This window comes from Malaclemys terrapin, chromosome 4 (genome assembly GCF_027887155.1).
Source record: "Malaclemys terrapin pileata isolate rMalTer1 chromosome 4, rMalTer1.hap1, whole genome shotgun sequence".
NCBI lineage: Eukaryota > Metazoa > Chordata > Testudines > Emydidae > Malaclemys > Malaclemys terrapin.
Window position 1 is genome coordinate 73,238,315 of NC_071508.1, and position 25,197 is coordinate 73,263,511.

Sequence of the window (25,197 nt, forward strand, 5' to 3'; positions counted from 1 at the left end):
CCCCAATAACAATATATGCACTTCACTAATTTGCCCCTTGTGATATGTAGAATAAACAGTTACTCTCCTGCACTCCCAAATGGCTTTTTAGAATGTGATGGAAATGACAAGTTTATGCTGCTACTTGGTCTGTTGCTGCATCTACCCCCTCTTCTGTTACTGCTGCTGCTTTGCGTATTATCACTGGGATGCTCTCCATCAAATTTACATCTTCTGATCCCAAGACGATGTGTATGGATGGATGAGAAAAGAACAGCGGTAATGGTAAACAAAACCGATGGTCTTCTCTACTAGCCTCCTCTTTCTTCACAATATTCACCAAAGAAGGACAAAGACTGTGGGTTTGACCATAGGGGACAACCAGGAAGGTTAATCCAAGTTAACTAAAGGAGTGAATTTAAAGTGGATTAGTTAAATTGCATTAAACCCTTGTGTGGATACTCCCATTCAGAATTAATGTGGCCTTAATTTGGCTTAGCTTAATTTATTTAAAGTGAATTAAACTAAACGCAATTAAGGCACTTTAATTCTGAATGAGTGTCTGCACATCAGTTTAATGCAATGTAATTAATTCACCTTACATTCACACCTTTAATGAATTTGTCTTAATTTTCCCTAGTCTCCCCCATGTAGAGAAGCTCTGAGTGTCAAAAGAGCAAAAGTTGAAAATAATAATGGGGTGGTCGTATAGCAAATAATTCAGTAACCCATCATCATAGCAGATGAAGATTTGCACGATGGGGCAAATCGTGAAAACTCAACTTGAGATCATTGGATTCTTGGATTTATTCCTTGGACATGACACTCTAAAGATCATAAGGAAGAGCATCCCACCTCTGCCAGCAAGGGTAAAACCTTACAACAATTATAGCTAATGTCCTTCATACAGAGTAATTTGCTAACATTGATAAACAGCAGCACATAAAAATAAACTCTCCATTGATAGGATTTGGCAGCTAATCACCTTTTCTCATGTTATCTGAACTGTCCATTTATTCCCAAATTCTGTTTCCAATAGGCGAGATCCTGAGAGGTGCTGAGCACATGTAACGTCCCACTGAATACGTTCTTCATCATTTTTCTCCCTCCAGACTCCGTTAGTCCCATTTTCCCCTAAATTAAATATGTCCCAGCAGGATGGCTAGGCTTATTGTAAAAACAATAGATAAGAATTATACCTTTGATGGCTCAATAAATAAAAAGTTCTTAGTGTATTTAACTTCACTGTAACAGATATAGACTCGCACGAAGATGGTGCAGCTGGTGAAGACTCAGTGCAAGATTTATTAAAACCTGGATTTTTTCCTGCAGGGGATAACTATGATGATAAGGAACAGCAACCGCCTCATACTAGTAAGGATAATAATTGATGATCCTTCTATATAATGAGTTTTATTTTAAGTCTATAGATATAGCTCAGTAAAGAGCCACACTGGAATTGTGGCACTATCCTTGGAAGGATGACCTATGCCAGCTGGTCAACCTTTCAACTGATGTCAAGTATCAGAGGGGTAGCCGTGTTAGTCTGAATCTGTAAAAAGTAACAGAGGGTCCTGTGGCACCTTTAAGACTAACAGAAGTATTGGAAGCATAAGCTTTCGTGGGTAAGAACCTCACTTCTTCAGATGCAAGTCTTCATATGCAAGTCTTCATATGCAAGTCTGCATCTGAAGAAGTGAGGTTCTTACCCACGAAAGCTTATGCTCCCAATACTTCTGTTAGTCTTAAAGGTGCCACAGGACCCTCTGTTACTTTCAACTGATGGTTTGTCATTCTAGATCAGGTGATTATGTATGCCACTGATTCCAGAAATGGCATAAGCAGCATGATGACATATATGGTTGCTCAGAATAGGGAAGAGGGAAGAGATTTCCCTACTCTACTGCAGGGTTTTCATTTTGAAAAAACCCTGTATTCAGAGTTCCAAAACTTTTCTGACCTTGTGGCATCTAGCTTTACTGGTGCATCATTAACGACATTTTAAAGAAACTCTCAAAAATATTTCTCATAAAACCTCATTGTGCTTCCTTAGTGTGACCTGAAGTGGGAGACAGGATGTTCACCAGATTTCTGCAGACACAGCAGGCATTTCCTTTATCTCTGAGTTTATGACCACTTGATTTCATGACTAATGTAGTCAAGAGAGGTGGGAACCATCCAAACCCCCAGATCTGAACACCTCTGTTTGGTGAAATTTGATTTCAGAGTGGGTTTAAAATCTGAGCTTCATGGCTGACTTTTATCTGAATCATCAGCCTACCCAAAAGCTGTGTTCCAAGACTTTGTTGGAGGTCAGATCTGAAATCAAGCACATTTTGATTCAATATCCATTAACAGACTATGATACCATATTAGATTTTCTGGCTCTGAGAGTAGCAATATATTCTTGGAGCAAAAACTCAGTAACATATCAGGTAAGGCAAATGTGATTTTTCTTTATTGTTATGTTAATACATTATCAGTGTGGCTTTTGCTGAGGTAGGGTTATGTGGAAACTGTAAACTTTACAGATCTCTGGCAACACAAATGTTTAGGATTAGAAGATGGAAATATATTTTAAATACACTGGGTATTTCAGATATTTTTGTTTTCTTGAATTTACTGGTGTTTGTGGTGATATTTTCTCTGGCGAAACCTCAGTTCTAGCAGATGGCTTTATGCCCATTGCCTATACTCTAGTTCAGCATGGTATATATTCTCTGGGCAGGGACTTTTGTTTTCCTTGCACTGGTAGTGCATTGTGTCTTCATCCTGCTCTCATAGATATGGCATGTTACTCTTGCTACTTGACCTGCCATTGTTGCTGCTAGTCCTTTTGCTGCATCCACTTCCTTTTCTGTTGTTGCAGCTGCTTTGCCCATTAGTGCTGGGATGTGCTCCATCAATCTCACTCCTCCTGATCTCAGGTTGATGTGACTGAATTGATGATGAAAAAAAATGAACAAAACAGAAGGTGCTTCTGGCTGTCATCCTCTTTCCCTACTATGTAGAAAGGGAAAAGACAAAGATGTTGTATAAGAAGATCAAACGGTGAAAAAAAGTATTGGAAGTGGTGGGTCAGTAAATAAGTTGTTCAATGATTGGTTCATCCAACATCGCAGCATACGAGGACTCTCATCATGGAAACTCTACTCAAGGCCAACAGATGCCTGGATTTATTCCTTCCTCTGCAGATCACAAGGAAGAGCATCCCTCCACTGCTGGCCAGGGTAATCCATTATAATCATTTTATCTTATGTGCTCCATCTACTGCCTGTTGAGAAACCTGAGCAAAAGAGGAGCTCCAAAGGGCAAACTCCTTGATGGCAAATGGCTATTAATCAGCTTTTCTCATCCTATTTGTGTTTTTTATTATTACTAACTCTATATGGAATCCCCTCTTGTTGGAAGTTTTTAAAAACAGGCTAGACAAACACCTGTCAGGGATGGGCTAAGTGTATTTAGTCTTGCCTAAGCACATTGGGATGGACTAGATGACCTCTTGAGGTCCCTTCCAACCCTACATTTTTAGGATTCTATGATTCTATATTCTATGGCCAGATCCTGAGAGGATGCCAAACACTTGTAACTCCTTAACGTAGGTCCTCAGCATCTCTCAGGATTTAGCCCAGTACGAACAACCCAAACTTTATCTATACTTTTATGCTATAACCCACCAGAATTAATATGGTGAATTTGGATTCACCATTAAAGGGAATACTCAAAAGGGGATGACTCATAGATGAAAGTGATATCTTGGCACCATAAGCAATTTGCTTTATTGGCTTGTTTCTGGCTGGGTGAAGAAATATTTTGTTAGTGGATGACTTAAATAAGTGAACAGATTTAGTCATTTAAAAAAATTGTAAGTTATAGTAAGGTATTTATTATATTTTTCCTGCTGAATCATACAGGCAAAGAGAGAGGAAAATTTGTACTTGGTCTGCATTGTGGGTTTATTTTTTTTCATTCTCTTCATTATTGAAGATATTTTAGTCATGGATTTGTCCCTTCCAAACTATCCTCTCCTCCTTCTTGATCCTACAATTAAATCTGCATAATCCGATACATATGACAACAGTCATGACTATCTCCTGACATGAAAATCATAATCATGCCTCAAATTCATCTTTATTTCAGAGGATCAAATCTAAGGAGGCATTACTTTGACTTTTTTGCTAGTAGAATACAGTAATTTCTGCTATTGTGAATACTTGACCATTATTCAGGGATAATTTCCAGCAAATCACATCTTCTGAAAGAAAATGTGATATCAATAGATGGTTTTTTTGCTATTTCTTCCTCCCAAGCCTTCTCAGATTTCTTCCAGTAAAAGTGTAAAATCTGTTGTAAAAACAAGAAGAGATGAAGATATAATTGTCTGGGTGCTGGCTCATTATCCGAAAGTTCATATCAGGTTTAACATCATCACAGCAGATGAGGACTCACAGGAGAATATTACACGTGGTGAAGATTCTAGGCAAAGTCACTTAAACCGTGGTTCTCTTCCTGAAGGAGACAACAATGAGGCGAAGGAAGGACATCCCACAAGCACCTGTAAGGATACTGAATTATAATCCACTTTGTTAATTGATCTCATATAACTTTTTAAAACTTTAAACTCATAAAAACAGCACTAAGCACCACATTTTTCTATAATAAGCATTGGACCAAATCCTAAGGATCTTATTCTGTTTTTCCTCAGACCTTACTTGGGCAAAAATTGACTGATTTTATAAGCCCCCACCCTTGAAAAGATGTCAAAGGCCTCTTGCAAAGTACTTCTGGTGCAGAAGTGTCATTCCTAGAGAGATGACTTTGTGCAGTGCTTAGTTCAGAAGTGGCAATGGCAACACAATGACATTTAGGGTTGCTTATATTGGCAAGCAGGGAGTAAACTTCTCTGCTTTTCACCTTGGTTGGCATTTTAAAAGCCCTATGTTCAGAGTTCCATAGCTTTTCTGAACTTGTTTCGTCCATCTCTGTCATGCACCATTTGTAACATTTTAAAGATGGAACTATCAAATGATTTCTTCCGTAAAACACTGTCACCATTTTTGAGAAAGTACTTCTGTAGAAGAGATTTAAATTTACTCCTTCTCCGTAGATGCAGGAGGTATTTATCTTAACAGTTGATCTTTATTAGTGCCATATTTTCTGAGTAATGTGACTAGCCTGGTAGTATAAATCTCAACTGTAATTAAATGGTGTACGAGTAAGGTGAGTCTCTCCACTGAAATAAGTGACACTTCCTGCTTCAGAAGCTATGTCTTTTGCTGAGTGTTGCTGAGAAAGTCCATGGCACAGTGTTTAACTCATTTCTAGCTGTGAGAGGGGCAATAGCTGGTGACACTGTAATAAGCGTCTTGGCCACAAGTGTGTTTGCAAGAGACTGGTTTTATTTTCTGGCCTCCATCCCATGATATAGGTCAAGTTTACATAGCAGGGGTGGGAATGCCCTGAGTCCACTGCTTAATGTTCTGAGTGGGATGGAATGCATAAAAAAATCTTTAAGTTTAAAGTCAGATGCTGTTCAAACTTTTTTTTTAAATTGTTTTTAAAATTCTGAGTTTGATTTTACTGGCATAGAGTTGTATGTGTGTAGATGTGTGTATCCAGTTGTGCAGCCTGGTCTTTGACAACATAACTTAAAAGGAGAAAATTATCTAAAAGAACTAAAGGCCAAATCTTGCAGTCCTTACCGAAGTGAGGGGCATCTCACTTGTATAAAGACTGCAGTATTTAGCTTTAAAAGTTTAACTTTGGGGTTTTTTTCTTGGTTTCTTGCTGTTTTGCGGTGGGAATCTTTGTGACTTCATCTATCTTTGAGCTGATGGGTTTGTGTACAGCACTCTTCGCACATACTGTGTATTCTCTGGGTTTCCTTGCACTAATCTTTTACAACATGCATTGATGCCAGATGCTCCAACCTTTATCTTGTACTCCTATTCATTTCAATATTGTCATGTTTAGTGGCCAGTTCCTCTTCCCATTTAATTCAGTGGCTCAACTTCTATTGATTTCTATTGATTTCAAAGGGAGCAGGATTAGATCCTTTGTTTTTTGATGCAAGTGTGCACAAATTTTTAACTTCTGTATGTAAGGCTGATATATTGGTAGTACTTTTGGATTTTTTCCTGACAAGCATATCTCTGTCATCCAGAAGTGATGGTGCAGTGTTTCTGCTGTACTTGCAAGGTTTTCATTTCATTATGTGATAAACTAACTAGAACAAATATGGGATATATTTTGAATTTTTTTGCATTTCAGAATATACACTCTCCTGTCTGTTTGTTAGAATTAGTTAGTTGTAATTATGAAACAGTAAGTGAAATGCCACTGTGACTTATAGCGGTCTAGTTTTTGAAAGCGGTACAGTTTCAGTGTCCTTAACAAAAGATGAGTTAGAGGAACAATCAAATAACAGAAAGGTTGCTGCTATTTGGTCTGCCACTATTGCTTCTGTAACTTTTCCTTTGTTCTTACTACTTTGCTCTGTATTACTGGGAGAAATTCCAGAAAATTCACATTTCCTGATACAGGATTGTGTGAGTGGATGGATGAGAAAACCAGTGATACAGTTGAACAAAGCAGAGGGTCATCTCTATTTACCTCTTGTTTCTCCACTATATACACTAGTAAAAGACAAAGACCAGGTGTAGAGAACAGCAACGAATGGGAAGCACATAAGTTAAGGCTCATCAGCGAAGTGCTCTAAATTGATTTAACTATTGTCCTAACAGCTGTGGATCGCCACCATTACACACATCATAAAACCACCACCCAAGCAAAACCATTTTTCCCCCCATGGTGGCATTCTGTAAATTCCAAGGAACAGCATCCAACAACTGCCAGTAACGGTAAAGAATTTATATAATTTCACCTAAGCAGCTCTGTTTAAAGTCTGTTGATAGAGCTGAGTTGAAGGCAGCATGGAAGTGTAAACCCTGCATATATATGAAGTGGCAGCCAAACAGCCTTTCTGATACTATGTTGGCTTCTTATGTGTTCCCTGTTTCTGTTTCCAATAAGAATAACTCACTCTTTTATATTCACTATATATTCACCAGAACTAATCTGTTGAGTCTTGACATCCTAATCTATGCATTTTTATATAGCATATGCAAAGGGCAAAGCTTATTGGAAAAACACAAGTGAAAACATAGATATTAGATAGCTAGCAGTGATAAAAACATTTAAAATGTGCATAATAATAAATGTCTTGGCTTAAGAACGTAGTTTATTTTAAAAGCATAGGTGGCATATCTGTAGCAACATAAACCCCTGTTTCTTACTGAGGAAGAATATATTTTGTTGGTAGCATCACAGGATTAGAATACCAAATATGATTATGTTTACAACTACAAATTATGTGAAAGGATTTCTTAAGATTTCTTAATTGGAACTGTTACATTGAAATAGAGAATATATATATTAAATGTACCTGGCCATTATTTTCCTTGATTTCCTAAGTTAATTTTTTAAATGAAGGTATCCTTCCTCCAAGCCTGGCTTCTCCATTGGCTTGATCCTACAGTGAAGTCACCATAATCCTATATTTGTTACATCAAAGTCAGACCAGGATTAAATTCAAGGACGAATATATGGGTTGTACGAAGAAAAAATCCTTGTTCAATCACAACTAATTTTTAGCATAAGCCAAGATCTATTAGGCTTTGTTGACAAAGGGCCACGTGCGGAACAAGTAGGGCTCTGAGCGACACCTGAGAGTGTATACTGATAAAGAAACTTTTCTGGTTGAATGACCTCAGCCATCTCTCAGAGTGATAGGCTTCTACTTACTTTGACTTCCATTGTTAGCATGATGCTTTCTCCTATTGTGGCTTATTGGTGGAGGAGTTTGTAGTGAGTTCATGCCTGGTGAACAAAACTGTGATATTAATGGATGTTTTGTAAAAAAATTATGTGTGCAGAAGCTATTTCTGTGCATAAAAAAGAAAGGTCCCCAACGTTTCCTCTCCTCTTATTAGATATGTACCATTAAAAATGAGACCATTGTAAATGGTAGGAGAAATACAAATGAAACTGATATGGGCAGTAGTTCAGCAAATGAAAAGTTCACAGTACATTTAACATCATCACAACAGATGTGAACTCACATGACGATGATGCAGATGATGAAGATTCAACTTAAGAGCCTTTAAAACCAATAGTGTTTCCTGTATGGGACATAAATGATGTCAAGAACAAGTATCCTCCAAGTACTAGTAAAGAAACTGATATATATATATATCAGTATATATATATATATCAGTTTCTTTACTAGTACTTGGAGGATACTTGTTCTTGACATCATTTATGTCCCATATATATGTTTTACTTGATGTGGCCTATTCTTTATAACTATATTGCAGAAAGATCGGTATTGTTGTCAGTAGAATTCAACTCTGGAAAGAGGTCATTTTGGAAGGAATCCACCTGAAAAGCATTTCTAGTACTGCAAAGTTAGGACAAATGATTATTTGTAGAATGAATAGTAGCCATCATTGCTCAGAATTGGGAACAAGATGGAACATCTGCATTCTACATATGGGATTCATAAAAATAGTGTTGCTTTTTACAGATCCAGACTAACACAGCTACCCCTCTGATAAAAATAATACTGTGTTCAGAGAAGTACAAATATTCTGAAGAGGTCCTGAAGTCTGCACAGTTACTGTAGAATTATATGATTTCTACTGATGTGCATACTTGACTGGCATTATAGATCAAATGGGAGAGGAGTGATTTCCAGTAATTTACATGATGCTCTATATGAAAAATTATTTCCTTTTCTAAACGTTCATGAGATCTGTATGGAATAATGATAGTTTATGTCTTGCTATTTGAAGACAACATTTTATGCATGGCATCAGCTAGAGGAAAAGTTCAATAACTTTTATTAAAAAGTGTTTGTGTCTGAAGTGGATTTTGCTGGTGCGTGTGTGTGTGCAACGTGGCTCTTGCTATAGGCCTGGTCTTTGGTAACATCAGCTGCATCAGGATCTCCCTGGAGAAAGAAGCTAAATTAACAGACTCAGTTTTCTTGTGGGACATTTTTTCCCTTTCTCTTATCTGGATGGTTTTTTGTTTGCTTGCTTGCTTGGGTTTTTTTGTTTTTGTCTCTGTTGTTTCATCTGTTCTCATGCCAGTGTATGGGTGCCTGTTCCACATCCTGGCCCAACTGGTCTTATGGAAATCAACGCCTGTAAATTGATACTTTAGTCACACTTACGCAGCCCACTGCAGACTACATGGACTTCTGTGGCATTTGCAAGGACATGTAATTGATCTGGGCCACTGTAGCTGAGCAGTGTATATTGTTCGGACTGGGACTATTGTTTTTTCTTGCAACTAATCAGTTACCAAACTCACTGATACCAGAGTTTCATGTCTTTAACCCGCATTCATATTCAGTTTATTGGCATGAGCATGTTTATGGGTGAAAGTATTGATGGATTTTAACTTTGCAAGGAAAAAACTTTGCTCAGCACATAAAAAAGATCACCAATGATTTAACCATTGTCCTAGCAGCTGTGAAGCCCATTCATGAGGAAACCTCCACCCAACCTCAATGGAATCAGTTTGCTGACTCTTGGTGGTGGTGGTCCCATCCTGACCACAAGGAACAGCAACCTACTCAGGCAACAGGGGGTAAAGATTTTAAATATTAAATCATGTACTTTGTCTACAGTCTGAATAAATAGCAGCACAGAAATACCAGCTTCACAAGAATATCCAGTCACCATGAATTTGTATTTCTGATGCCGTATGAGTTCTCTCTTTAATCTTAAATTGTGTTTTGAATGGGAAAATACAGACCCCACCCTTGGCTATCACCTATCATATTAGCCAGATGACCCTCGAAGACTTGGTCTTGGCTATGAAGTAGTCATATCTTAAAATGAAGGAATTCTATATAAATTAAAGTGATATTTGAAGTTCAGAAGTTCTCTTCTTTTCATTGTTTGTGACATGCCTGTGATGATTTTTTAGCTTATTTCTAGCTGACAGGGTAAACATTTTGTTCATTGCATGAACAAAGAAACAGAAATAGTCTTTTAAAAAATGTACATTGCAGTAGAGGATTTAATGTGTTTTTATATGTAGACTTTCACCATGAAGATGATTTAGAAAGAAGAGAACATTTATACTAAACTAAATGTACTTGAAACTGTACTTTTCTGGGACCCTTTGTTATTCAAGATAAAACTCTTTTGTCCTATCACCTCTACTGTAACCCAAGAGATTTAGGCCTTGCTAAAAACAACACTATATACATCCCTTTAACTTTTATTGACATCTTGGAACAGTCATTCATAGATCCAGAAACAACTGGTTGTGTTGGTTTTATGTCATCAATTATCCCTGATTTTAGAGGAGCATTTAAATGCTCTTGATTAGTTTTGACTTCCATAATCCCATTTCTTGTGGAACAAATTGCCTTCTGCTGCTTGGCCAATTGTAGGGGGTAATAATCTACATTCAGAACATTGTATTTGCTAAGGGAAAGTCTGATGTTACTGAGTGGTTTGCCAGATTGACAGCAAGCTAACTTATTTCTTACGAGGACAGCATTGTGTGGTGGAAGAAAAGTTCAACAACATTATTTTTAAAATGTGTTATCTACTTTAATAGTCTTACTAAAGTTGGGCTGTTCTTGTATGACACAGGTTCTTGCTACACAGACAGATCTTGGGAACATGTGGCTTCTGTCCCATGAAGGGAAAAAAATCCTAAACTAACACAAACTCAGTTTCATTTGGGATTTTTCTTTCCTTAAGATCTGGAATTTCCTTTTGCTTCATATCTTTCTGTTCCCATGTTTGGTGTGCATTCCACATGCCTGGCCAACTCTGCTCTCACGCTCACCCATGCAATTTGTGTGGGCTTCTTTGGTGTTCTATGGTGATTTCACAGGCATGTAAGTAACCTGGGAATTGAGCATTTTGGCCTTAAATTTCAAAAGTGACTAGTGATGTGAGGTTTCTCTATTTTTCGGTGCCAGATTTCAGATACCTTAAAGCAACCTGATTTTTAGAAAGTGCTGAGCACTTGCCCATGCAAATCAGACCCCTGTAAATTGATACCCAAACTCACTAGACACTTTTGAAAATTTAAGTCATTATATCTTTTTCTGGACAGACTATTCTCTTTTCTTCTACTGGTCTTTACTCATGAATTGATGCCAATTCTACACATACATTCATTTTATTATTGGCATGATTCTACTTTCAGGTGAAGGTGTTTGTAGATTTCAGCTTTGTGGTGTGGCTTTAGTGCTGTTACTAGTTGGATTTTTCTAGCCTCATCTCTTTGTGGTTCAACAACTGCACCTTTAACAGGAAATGTGGGATGTGCCATACTTATAATGTATTTTACGAAGCACTGTAATGAGATCAAATTACATTTTCTCTCTGTGGTCCTGAATTGGCTAACTACCTAATTCTCTAATATAGCAAAAAGGATACAATTACAGTTACATGGATCAATGTAAGAAAATTCTGAAAGTTCAGAGGCTACAGTCAAACCTCAATTAAAGGTGCAAGTTGTTGCTTCTGCCTGTTCAGTTACTGCTGCTGCTTTGCCTCTGAAGACCGTGGTACTCTGTAGCAAGAACATACCTTCCAATACCAGGATGATGTAGAAGAAGTGGATTAGAAAATCCATTAACCTATCAACAAACCAGAATTCCCACTTGACTCTGCTCCAGTTTCCTTGCAATTTGTATAGTTGTAAAAGAGATACATTGAGTATAGAAAAGAGAAGAACAGAAGCTGAATATATTATGGGTAATGGCTGAGCCAGTAAAAAAATCACAAATGATTGAACCATTGTCCTAACAGCTGTGAACCCGCATCATGGTGCACATGAGGAAACTTCCACCCAACATGAGGGGAATCCGTCCCCTGACATTTGGTGGGGGTCCACTACAGATCACAAGGAGCAGCATCGAACCACAGCAACTAAGGGTAAATAATATGACTTTTTAACTACTAGTGTTTGATTAAGATCATCTGATAAGTTAAGTAACAAGTCACTTTACAATTCCAATAATGGCCTATTGATATCTGGTGGCTGTTAAACAGCCTTCTTAATGCTCCATAAGGGAGAATAATACTTTTTCCTTCAGATTCTACTCTCTTCGAGCAGGACTGTATCTGGAAGGCACAAGTCCACATTGGGAAAGAGTGAAGTGACACTGCCCCAATGAGAACACCGGAGTAGCCCCTTCCTGATGAGGTGTATGCCCACTGCTATTCCCAAGCTCTTGATTTAGAAATCTCTCCTTAGCACATCACTTGTTCACTCCCAGAAACTCTGCAAGTTTTATGTGTTCAGTTAACCATGATTATATGCTCTTTTTTTATTTTGACCCCCATGGTTAGCAGCACACAATGTTTTTTGCCTTAATGGTCCCTGGGTCCATTATAGATGGGAAAAATTACAGAAATCTCATGCCTGCTAAATAGAATCATGATGTCAACAGATGTCAGAATGACCTGAAAACCCAGGGCTTCCTAAGGGTGAGATGACTTTCACTTATTGTGTCATGTCAGAATTACATTGTGGGTTCTTCAGGGAAGGGAGCATATCTCTAATTGCTTTATGAGTTTTAGGCACATTTTGGGGTGCTCAAAAATAAATGCTATAAATAAGATAAACAATCATCATCATCATCATAAACAGCAATAGATTTTCTTCGTCAAAGAAGGCACCTCTCTCCACATTCTTTCTTCTTTGCTAAATAAACCTCTAAAAAAGCACAACCAATTATAAAGGCAAGAAAGAATAAAGATGAGAATTATTCAAGTGATGATGGTGGTGGGTCAGCAAATGCAAAGTTTACAGGAGGTTTAACATCATTGCAACAGATAAGGATTCACAAGAATATGAAACAGATGATGAAGATTTACTGCAAGATCCATTACACTCTGGATGGGACACAAATGATGACATGGAACAGCACCCTCCAGTTACCAGTAAGAGTAATGAAATCTAATCATTTTATCTAACTTACTATATTTAAAGCAAAATGACATACCTCAGTAAAGAGTGGCATCTGGTGCCATTTGCACGAGTAAGCAAATATGTCACATAGCTCAGAAATCTGTCAAGGGCCACCTGAAATGCAGCTATAGTCCATCCGTGTTTATGGAATAAAGGGATGAAACATCCGTGCTGTAAACTTGTGTATTCAGTTATCTACTGTGCAATATTTACAACAATGTAATGATCATCTATCCCATAATTAGTTCTCCTGTACTCTCAGTACTTTATGTCATGAACTAGGAAATGTAGCTTATTTTTTACTGGGAGAAGACAGGATAGTATAGGTGTTGAAAGTAAAAAGCTCAATTATGGTTATCAGTAAAGAGTTTTGTTTATTTTAAAGATTTTATCAATATTTATATTTCTGAACTTGGTTTGGGTGTGTGGAGAGACTTTTTCTTTTTTCAGCAGGGGATTTCATTAGGAATTCAATAAAGAATGCCTAATGCAAAACTCAGCTTGCTTTGGGATTTTTGTTCTCTTCTTTGGCCTGAGTTTTGGGAGTTTCTGGTGTTATTTTTTGTTTTGTTTTGTTTTGCTTAATCTCTTTCTGTGCTGACTACTTATTATATCCTTATTATACCATCTGCCTTCTGTGATTTCAGTGGTGGTTGAAAAATTGTGTCCCATTGCAACTAAGAGCTGTATTTAGTCTCTGATCACCTTGCATTAACCATTTATAAACTGCATTAATACCAGAGGTCTCTGTCCTTATCTTGTGCTCAGATTCCTCCTACTTTTGGTATTGAACTATTGGTAGATTTTTAACTGTTTTGGCTAAAGTTGGTGGTGGCATGTTACTTACAGACTTTTTGTTGACTGCACAGCTCTCTGGCTCAACAACAGAACCTTTCACACTAATCTCTGGACACAGTATTAGCACTTGGCAAGGCTGCATTATTCTAATTCAAATCCTTCATGTTATTTGATGCAGCATCATCCTTCAAATTTGAGTTAGAGGGCCAATTTGTTACAACCACTGTATTAGTTCTGCCACTGTTTCGGCTATGATTTATTCTTCTGTTGCTATTTTTTCCCCCGATATCATTGGGAAACTTCATAGCAAGACAACAGCTCCTGAACAGTGGTGTGATGTAAATGGATGGCTAAGAAAACTAGTGATACTACAGTAAAAGCTATGCATCCATCTTTAATGCTCTTCTTTTACACCATGTATATTAATAATATATTACTGATGTATAGGAAAGAAAAGCAAATGGCTAATCGAGTGTGTGGGTGGTGGCTCAGCAAATATACATATCCCCATTGAGACATCCATTGTCCTAGCAGCTGTGGATTCCCGACATGCTGCAGTTCTGGAAACCTCCACACCATATACTTGGTATCCTTCATTTAACTCTTGGTGGTCCAATTCAGATCACAAGAAGCAGGGTCTCACCACTGCCAGCAGGGGTAAAGAATTTAAATAATTTCATATAAAACTCAGCTTTGTGATGGAATTCCTGGAAGTACAAGAACTACACTGATGTTATGGGGCAACCAATCAACATTCCCAATGCTTACCAGAGTACCTGGTATTTTCCTACTGTTTACTTCTAATGGACATAAGCACCTCTATATCATCTGGGTTATACCCACTTGGGTTAGCATCTCATCTAATCTAATATAATATCATCTAATCATAATCTAATCTAATTTATCTATCTTTCCCCATATCCCGGGGATACTTTAAAATCATGCCTCTTGAACACTTGTGTAATGTCCCAAGTGGATTTCCACACGTAAAATATCAGCTACCATGTTGAAAAAATCCTCCTACATCTCCATTATTAAATGTCTGATATAAAATCAATAAAAACAAATTGTGAGAAAAATGTGGTTGGTGGCTCAGAAAACAAAATATTTGCCATTATCCAAACAAATAGGGGCTGTCCCTCACCACTGATATTCTTCTCAGCCAAATCATACTTCCTGAACAATTAAGAAGATCTTGTTGGTTAGGATTAAACCAGAGGGCACCTTTTACTCAGTTCTCCTATCCATTGCACATATATTACTGCACAGCTTCTTGCAGAAATAACTGGGAAAGGTGTTCAGAAAGGAGAGTAGAGGGAAATGTTACTCCCTGACACCTGAGAGACTGGAAAAACTCCGTGTTCTGTGTTCTTACATACATCTGAACCTATTTGGGTTGTGGCTTTTGTACACTTTTTCAAAAATTTGATTGATGAATTTCAAAAAGCTAATTCTCAAGATAATTCAGTGTCAAAATCCCAGCTGCAGTCTCAATAGAAAAGTAACCACCAGGTCATATGTTGTGAGTGTATATCTAGTTCCTTATTCTATCACCATTGTTATTAACTTGGAACCAATAACCAAATGAATCTCAAAAAGGAGGCACTTCCTGCATCTATCAATATGTTCCCCTTCCTCAGAAATGGTTTCTTTGGCTAATTATACATGAAATGCCCATCATCTGACAGCTTATTCTAGGCTGTGAGAAGGTCGGCATCATATGGATGGCATCAAGTGAAACAGTGTGCATGTGATAATACTTTAAATGTGGAGTTGTGTTCTATATTTTTTACTGTATTATTACAGTTAGTTTTAATTAGTGAAGATTGTGTGTTTGGAAAATGCCTCCTCTACGGGGTCTTGATTGCTGACAACATTGTACCAACTTAGAGAGTGAAGGGAGAAAAAAAAATCTAAAATAACCCAAAATACACACTTTGCTGAGTGCTTTGTTTGTGTGCTGATTTCTTGACTCAAGGTTATGCTTGATGGGATCTTTTGTTGTTGGAATTTCTCTGGTGTGATTTTCCTGCTTATTTCTTTCTGCTGCTGATTGGGTACCTAACTGCATCCAGTGATGCGGACTTTTATTTTTCAGTGGAAATGATTTACAAAATGGCTTTGTAAAGTGCCTTCTACCTTTATTCTGCAATCACATTGAACTTGCCATTGCAATCGTGTTTTCTGGTGAAATTGTTGGTGGTTTATAACTTTGGAGGATAAAATTGATATGGTGGTGGAACTCATGGACTTTTCTGGGTGCTTTTCTCTGTAGTTCAAGAATGGCATGCTTAATAAGGTGTAGGACACTTTCTATATTGCCTCAATAATTGGTTAATTTGTCTGTATCATCAACTATGAACTAGGATGTAGATTTTCAAATCTTCCCTCTTTTCCCACAATGCCTCAGCAAAATAACCTCTTTGTATAGCACAAATATAAGCACCTGTATGATAGTGAAACCAGTACAACGAAAAATCAGAAAGTTGTTGACCACATCCACTTTGACGGATCCATGTCAGGGTCCTGTAAATGGATGATTGAGATGATGGTGATACTGTAGAACAATAAATAGGGCTTTACTCCTATAAGGTGCATTAAAGAGACAAGAACTGAAAGTAAAGGTAATAGTGTAAGTGATTCCGCAGATATTAAGTTCAAAATTGATTCAACCATTTTTATAGCAGTTGTGGTCTCCAATGAAGGTGCCAAAAATGAAGACACAACCCAAGATCCTTTGTTGCATAATGTTTATTTTGGAGTGGAGAAAGATGAGGACAAGTATCCCACAAACACTACTGTGGATAGTGTGAAGCCTGCACATTTCCCTGCAAAGGAAAGAGATCATTCTTCTTCAAGTATGACTGTGAATAATGAAATAGGACGCAACACATATACTCCTACAGGTATCAGTAAGAATAATGAACTGTAATCATTTTATCTTCTCGTAGGCCAAACTCTGGGCCCAGATTCTCAGCTGGTGCTAATTGGCATAGCTTCATTGACCATGATGGAGTTATGCAAGTTTACACCAGTTGAGGGTCGAGTCCCTAGTGCCCATTATTGCGAAGTGGACTTTTTTGTGAAAGAGACTTTTGCCAGAGTAAGGACTGACTATCAACAGATTAAAGACTTTAGACTTGGTTCATTAATAGCAGAGACACTGTTACTTTCACATCCAAGTCATTATACTATAAGATGTTATTTAGAGTTTATTGCTAAATTTAAGTGTGGGAAGTACTAATATTTCATTAGCAGAATTTTGGCCTCTAGAATCGTATTTTGAATTGGCCTATTTGGTGTTCCTGGTGGTGCGATGCCAACCCTTGGCATATGTCTTTCAGTAACAGTAATTTCAGAGTCTGAAAATTCCTACAGGTGTTCAGAAATAGTGTCGAGGGAAATGTTACTGCCTGGCACCTGAGAGTCTGGAAAAACTCCACGTTCTGTGGTCTTAGATACAACTGAACCTATTTGGGTTGTGGCTTTTGTACACTTTTTTAAAAATTTGATTGATGAATTTCAAAAAGCTAATTCTTAAGATAATTCAGTGTCAGACTCCCAGCTGCAGTGTCAATAGAAAAGTAACCACCAGGTCCTATGTTGTGAGTGTATACCTAGTTCCTTATTCTACCACCACTGTTGTTAGCTTGGAACCAATAAACAAATGAATCTCAAAGGTCATCAAAAAGGAGGCACTTTCTGCATCTATCAATATGTTCCCCTTCCTCAGAAACAATTTATTTGGCTAATTATACATGAAATGCCCATCATCTGACAGCTTGTTCTAGGCTGTGAGTAGGTCGGCATCATATGGATGGCATCAAGTGAAACAGTGTGCATGTGATAATACTTTAAATATGGAGTTATGTGCTATATTTTTTACTGTATTATTACAGTTAGTTTTAATTAGTGAAGGTTGTATGTTTGGAAAATGCCTCCTCTACATGGTCTTCATTGCTGACAACATTGTGCCAACTTAGAGAGTGAAGGGAGAAAAAAAATCTAAAATAACCCAAAATACACACTTAGCTCTGTGATTTGTTTGTGTGCTGCTTTCTTGACTCAAGGTTTTGCTTGATGGGATCTTTTGTTGTTGGAATTTCTCTGGTGTGATTTTCCTGCTTATTTCTTTCTGCTGCTGATTGGGTACCTAACTGCATCCAGTGATGCGGACTTTTATTTTTCAGTGGAAATGATTTACAAAATGGCTTTGTAAAGTGCCTTCTACCTTTATTCTGCAATCACATTGAACTTGCCATTGCAATCATGTTTTCTGGTCAAATTGTTGGAGTTTTATAACTTTGGAGGATAAAGTTGATGTGCTGGTGGTAGTCATGGACTTTTCTGGGTGCTTTTTTCTGTAGTTCAAGAATGGCATGCTTAATAAGGTGTAGGACACTTTCTATATTGCCTCAATAATTGGGTAATTTGTCTGTATCATCAACTATGAATAAAACTAGGATGTAGATTTTCAAATCTTCCCTCTTTTCCCACAATGCCTCAGCAAAATAACCTCTCAGTGTAGCACAAATCTGAGCACATGTATGATAGTGAAACCGGTACAACAAAAAATCAGAAAGTTGTTGACCACATCCACTTTGACGGATCCATGTCAGGGTCCTGCAAATGGATGATTGAGATGACGGTGATTCTGTAGAACAATAAATAGGGCTTTACTCCTAGAACATGCATTTAGGAAACAAGAACTGAAAGTAAAGGTTGCGGTGTAAGAGGTTCTGCAGATATTAAGTTCAACCATTTTCATATCAGTCGTGGTCTCCACTGAAGGTGACAAAAATGAAGACCCAACCCAAGATCCACTGCTGAATGGGGCTCATCTTGGATGGAGTGATAAAGTCAAGTATTCCACAAATACTACTAGAGATGATGTACTACTTGGAGTTATTCCTTCACGTGGAAGTGAACATTCAACTACAGGTATCAGTAATTAAGTGAGAACTTGAGAATGCTTTTTCTTTGGCATTACACATTATTTGTGTTTAGTGAACTCAGAGGCTAAAGGCCAATAAGTTTATTAGGTGAGGATACTGTGTTACTCCAAAGTGAACAGGAAGCATTGTTTAGGTGTTGCAACATGGTAATTAAATAGTTGTGAGTTATAATTAGGTTTAAAGACAGATGGGTCTGAACTGCAGAATTTGGAAGATTTCAGATACATGGCTCCATTTCATTCCATTAAAGAGAGAAACCCAAATCCATGAAGTTTGGATCCAGAACCAACTCTCTGTTTCTATTTATTGACTGTTTTAGGGACAGATGGTACCAGATAAGCACTACATTTTTATGGGGCTTGTGCAGAGCCTCCTCCTTCCCTCTCTTCCCCCAATTTACCAACTGGAAGTTTGGGGATTAATTGTGATTTATGCAATCTGGCATATGGAGAGACTGTGCATACTGCACCATCCATTTAGATGTACATGAGATGCCTCTAACATCCTGATAGCTTCCTTTTTGGTTGTGAGATAGTAAAGTTGCTTTTTTCTGGCAGTGAGGTATATTATGAGGGGTGGCATCAGGTTGGACAATAAACTTTACAGTAAGGATTTGGGTGTCAAAGTTTTATTTTGTAAATATTTTAAAGCTGTTTTGTTCTTAGATTTTAAGGCCAGAAAAGACTGTTATGAACATCTGCTCCTTCCTTTGGCATAACACAGGACATAGAATTTAGCTCAGTAATTCCTGCATCAATCCCATAATATCAGGGTAAACTAGTAGAGCATTAGTCAGTGAAGTTTGTGTGAGTGTAACACGGCCTTCTCTGTGAGCATTCTCTGTGCTTGCAATGTGGAGCTTTTTTAAGAATTGAAAGAATAAATGCCACCTTCTCTAAATAAATCAATAAATAAAGTCCACACTTTCTTGGGTTTAGCTGGTGTACTTTTCTCTTGCCGTTGCTTTGTGCTGATGGTCAGTGCTTATTGCAAAGGGTTGTCTATAATCTTTTCATCTTCTGATTATGGGCCCTTATTTAACCATGAGTGTTTCACTCATGGAATGCACTGTTCTAAGTCATCCTAATCTTACATGCATCATGTTTGCCAGTGTGTTTTCTGAAAGGCTTTTAACTTTGAAGGGTAAATCTGGTGTGGTGGCAGTGTTTCAAGACATTTCTGACTGCATCTCCTATGTCTAAACAACAGCACCTTGAATAGTGAACAAGACAATTCATTTACTGTGTCAGCTGCCATTTTAATACAGCACAGAATACCAATACAAATATATTTTTCAACTTCAAATGTATATACACAAGTACTCCAAATATCCAACCATCGTATCCTATACCATTTTCACAAACAAAGGCAACTTACCTGGAGCCAAATCTCTAATTATTCAGAGAAGTAGAGTAAATGGTGGATTCTCTGTAACTTGACGTCTTTAAATCAAGATTTCATAGAATCATAGAATCCTGGACTTTAAGGTCAGAAGGGACCATTATGATCATCTAGTCTGACCTCCTGCACAATGCAGGCCACAGAATCTCACCCCCCACTCCTGTATCAAACCTGTGTCTGAGCCATTGAGGTCCTCAAATCATGGTTTAAAGACTTCAAGATGCAGAGAACCTTCCAGCAAATGACCCATGCCCCACGCTGCAGAGGAAGGCGAAACACGCCCCCCCCCCCAGGGCTCCTGCCAATCTACCCTGGAAGAAAATTCCTTCCCGACCCCAAATATGGCGATCAGCTAAACCCTGAGCATGTGGGCAAGACTCACCAGCCAGACACCCAGGAAAGAATTCTCTGTAATAACTCAGATTTGAGGACTTCAGTAACTCAGACAGAGTTTATGGGCCTATTACAGGTATGGGTGGGTGAGGTCCTGTTGGCTGTGATGGGCAGGAGATGATCATGATGGTCCCCCCTGGCATTAGAGTCTATGAGGTACTATCTTAAAAAAAATGATAATTTCCACTTGTATGAATCCAGAAGCCACAGACTATGCCTATTAATTGGCATCTATCAAAGATGAGTGAGAGAGGAACAAGTTGCTGCTGTTACTTTTTCTGTCACTGCTGCAACTATGACCTTTTCTGCTATTGGCATCTTTCATTGGGACAATCTCCAACAAGCTTAAAACTTGTTACTTGTATTGTTGTTGCACTTAAAACCCCCAATCCCGCCACAGATTTGCCCTATAAGCACTATAATACCTAGTTTAAAGTCTATTGATAAATCTCAGTTTTGCATGGAATCATCAGGTCAAAACTTCCAGTTTTTTTGGGATTATTTTGATTATTCGGTTGATTATTTTGTTGTCTTTTCTTTTGGGTTTTTAAAGGTGTTGGTATTTTCTTTGGTTTCTCTGTGCTTGCAGAAGAGAATAAAACAGGACTAACAAATGTTAGCACTAATAATTATTCACCTGAAAATCCCCACTGGACATTTATTATTTGCTATTCATTTGACCCATTATTTGAAAGTTTCTGTGATCTACCCTGGAAACAGAAAGAACACCATGTGATTTATAGCCATTGATTATTGACTATTTTTTTTGTGTCATGTGGTTTGATATTCACAAACATTTCATAGATTCATAGACTTTAAGGCCAGAAAAGACCATCATGATCATCTTGTTTGACTTCCTGAATATCTCAGGCCACAGAACCTCACCCACCCAATCCTGTAATAGACCCATAACCTGTGGCTACATTACTGAAGTCCTCAAATCATGATTTAAAGACTTAAAGTTATAGAGAATCCACTGTTTACTCTAGTTCAAACCAAAAATGACCTGTGCCCCATGCTGCAGAGGAAGGTGAAAGCCCTCAGCGTCACTGCCAATCTGACCTGAGGGAAAATTTCTTCCTGACCCCAAATATGGTGATCAGTTAAATCTTGAGCATATCAATGAGACAAACTGTAATCTGAATAGGATTAGTTCAAACAATTCAGATAATACTTACTAATAACTCATAGATTTGAGAAAATTGAAATGAAATGGCTTGTCTCAATTGTCAGAATCTGCCTGTCTGGAGACAAGCACTGTAATGTATATAAAGCACTGAAATCCCCCCAAAAGAAAATGATTCTTCCCTGCCATATTTGTTATTCAGTCTTCATGCCATGTAACTGAGATCAAACTGAGTTACAAAGGCACGCTGATGCTGCTATTTCTTCTCTTCTCGCTGTTGCTTTTACCTGTATTGTCAGAGGATTTCTGTTGAAAACATTGCCCCTGAACAGGAACATGGCCAGTGATGGTGATAATGTTATAGAAAATAGATAGTCCTCTCTGCTTTTCTGTTCTTATGCTCTAAAGCCCCAATTCAGCAAACACTTAAGAACATTCTTAACTTTGAATATGTGAGTGGTCGCACATGATGACGTGTTTGGTGCAACACCACCTAAATACAGCAGGAATATCAAATTAAATATTGCCCATTTCATTCCATCATTTTCTTACATGTTGTTATGTGTCTTTTACGTTACAGAAGCAGGTTTGCTCCCACCCATGGTCAGACTCTACTTGTCTGGAGGGAGTGTAACTAAATGAAACAGTGAAATCTTAAAAGAGAAAATTAATAGTTGTTGTTAATGAGACATAATCCTCATTCTGAGTGTCTGATCAAACCTGAATTATGGGACCAAATTCTTGCAGCTATTTCTTCTTTGTTGTTCTTGCTTCTGTGCCCATTTTCACTGCGTTTATGGTCAGCCAAGACGCAGTCTTGAAAAATAGTATGGTGCTGGTAAAAAGATTTAGAAAACTACTGATGTATCTTGAGTCAGAAGAGCATTTAAGTATGAATTTAAGTCCTGTTGATGTCAGTGGGGCAGTTTTCTGAATTGAGATAATAAAGAGGAGCAAAACCTTTATACTCTTTCTATGCTATGAAGTGTAGTAGATATATGAAAGGACAAGGCCTGTTGTACAGAGAAGAACTGAAGAAGAGAATAATATAAAGAGTGATTCTGTGTCTATTAATTTCACAATTGCTTCACCACCATCATAATAGCTATGGTCTCCAGTGGTGGGACCAAACATGAAGACTCAACCCAAGATCCACTATTGCATACTGTTCATCCTGGTTGGGGCAATGCAGACAAGTATCCCACGAATGTCACTAGGGATGATGTGCTGACTGGAATTATTCCTCCAAGTGAAAAAGATCAGGAAAAGGAATCATCTCATACAGGTACCAGAAAGAATAATTAATTACGCATAAGAATTTCTAAAGCACTCGGCATTGACCTAAATCTGCTTTCATTGAAATCAGTAGGAGTTTTACTATTTATTTTGACAGGAGAAGAGTTTGACCAATGCTGAATACTTTTCAACATCCCACCCTATAGTTCATTTACTTCCTATTTGGAAGGAATAACACTACTTCTATATCTGTGTAATTTTATTATGATATTCTATTGAAAGTCTCTTGATAAAATTTGGTTTAGAGTGGTACTGTGATAATCATTAGCATGGAATCTAAAATTTCCTAGGTTGTTTGCATTTTTCTGAGTTGATGTATTGGGGTTTTCTCTGACTATGCTATTAAAGCTTGCTGAATAATGAAAAGCAAGATTCACACATAACGTATAGGTAAAAGTGAAATCCCAAAAGAGAAAATTATTAGTCACTATCATATTAATGGTCAATCCTCAAACTCAGTAACTGAGATAAGACTTGGATTACAGAGGCAACTTGCTGCTGCTATATCTTTTCTTGCTAAGACATCTATCTATGTTATAAGCATGGATAAATTCAGCCAAATCATAGTGCCCAAACAGCAAGATGGTGTTGGTTAAAAGTTGAAAAAAAAAACAATGATAATGTGGAGCAAAATAGAGGGTTTCTGCTTTCCTTCTCCTACAAACTTAATACAATAAAATATAAAACTTAATGGCCAAATGTAGAGCTGAAGATGAGAATATTCTGCAAATATTAAGTTCACAACTGATTCAACCATCATCAAAAAGCTGCCACTGCCAGTGATGGTGCCAAATGTGAAGACTCATCCCATAGTATACTCACCCATGTGGATCCAGGATGGGACAGTAAAGACAAGTATCCCACAAATACCACTATGGATGATTAAGCTACATAGTGAACACGAAAATGAATCTCATCACTCTCTGTGAAATGAGATATTATTTCTTCTGAACAGTTCTCAAATAAAATATTTCATAATAAGCTTTCACAATGTGAACCAAGGAGAAGTTGCCAGGTATCCATAGATAGTGCTAGATGTTTTAATAATTGCTGTTCCCACTACTCTCTCTCTTCCTGGATATTGGCATGATGGAGTTTTTTTTATTCTGACTCTCTGTATTAGATACTTATTAGAGACTCTTCCACCAAGAACAGTGGAAGTTTTGTTCTTTCATAAAGTATGCTTATTGAATATCTTACTAATCCTTTGACAGTGTGGTAATGGCAAACCCTCACATTTTTGTATCTTGCTTTCCTGTTAACCTTTATATTTCATCACCTAGGGAGGTGGTGGAATCTCCTTCCTTAGAGGTTTTTAAGGTCAGGCTTGACAAAGCCCTGACTGGGATGATTTAGTTGGGGATTGGTCCTATTTTGAGCAGGGGGTTGGACTAGATGACCTCCTGAGGTCCCGTTCAACCCTGATATTCTAAGATTCTACAATTATCCCTATGGCTCATCAGCAATCTCTTTATAGCAGAGCATTATAAAGGGATCAGGGAATGGATTTGACATAATAATTAGAGTATCATAAATTCTTCATTCCATCATACCATTTTATGTTGTGTGTGCCTTTTATGCCACTGAAACATTCTAAGGAATGTCGCCTAAGGACTGTCACAATAATGAATCAGTGAAATCTCAAAAGAGAAAATCTTGTCATACTAATTGGTCATGGTTCCAATGTTCAGCATCTATAATCAATCCTAAGTTACAGGGTAAGATGTCACTGCTACTTGCTCTGAGTATTTTGACGGTCTTGCTTCTATGTCTATTGTCTATTGTCACTGGAACTCTTCCAAATTAAACCATAATCCTGAGAAATAGCAAGAGAGTGTGGGTTGAAAAGCTGAGAAACCAATGACAATGTGAAAGAAAGCAGAAGGCCCTCTCTTCTAATGCTCTAAATACAGTAGAAATGCAAAAAATTATGGCCAAATACAGAGCAAAGAACTGAAGATGAGAATAATGTGGATAGTGTTTTTGCAAATATCACACAGCTGATTCAACCATTGTCATAACAGCTGTTACCTCCAATGATGGTGCCATATATGAAGACTCAATCCATGATTCACTGCCTCCAGATAATCAACCAGGATGGGGCAGTGAGGATAAATATCCCACAAATACCTCCAGGGATTATGTTATACCTGGACTTATTCCTGAAAATGAAGACGAGTCTTATACAGGTACCAGTAAGAATAATGAATTATATAAAATTTTTGGGATTATTTTGAT

At 37.6% G+C, this 25,197-nt stretch overlaps 2 protein-coding genes across 32 annotated transcripts in view; one reads left to right on the forward strand and one right to left on the reverse strand.

Moving 5' to 3' along the window:
* Nucleotides 1–25,197, forward strand: part of CD44 (CD44 molecule (Indian blood group)) — a 104,694-nt gene that overhangs the window by 56,440 nt on the left and 23,057 nt on the right. For 12 of the 31 annotated variants that reach the window (XM_054026469.1, XM_054026473.1, XM_054026486.1 and 9 more), the window contains 9 exons: nucleotides 3,102–3,209; nucleotides 4,414–4,536; nucleotides 9,514–9,633; nucleotides 11,826–11,951; nucleotides 12,855–12,962; nucleotides 16,473–16,694; nucleotides 18,562–18,729; nucleotides 22,769–22,948; nucleotides 24,984–25,148. In XM_054026469.1, the coding sequence (XP_053882444.1) occupies nucleotides 3,102–3,209; nucleotides 4,414–4,536; nucleotides 9,514–9,633; nucleotides 11,826–11,951; nucleotides 12,855–12,962; nucleotides 16,473–16,694; nucleotides 18,562–18,729; nucleotides 22,769–22,948; nucleotides 24,984–25,148 (1,320 nt within the window). Of the gene's footprint in view, nucleotides 1–1,311; nucleotides 1,354–3,101; nucleotides 3,210–4,413; nucleotides 4,537–9,510; nucleotides 9,634–11,825; nucleotides 11,952–12,854; nucleotides 12,963–16,472; nucleotides 16,701–18,561; nucleotides 18,730–22,768; nucleotides 22,949–24,983; nucleotides 25,149–25,197 lie in introns of all 31 variants that reach the window. The other 19 variants (XM_054026470.1, XM_054026501.1, XM_054026497.1 and 16 more) reach the window with 15 other exon arrangements.
* The window catches only part of SLC1A2 (solute carrier family 1 member 2), a 211,991-nt gene that overhangs the window by 13,037 nt on the left and 173,757 nt on the right, over nucleotides 1–25,197 (reverse strand). The gene's annotated exons all lie outside the window — the stretch shown is intronic.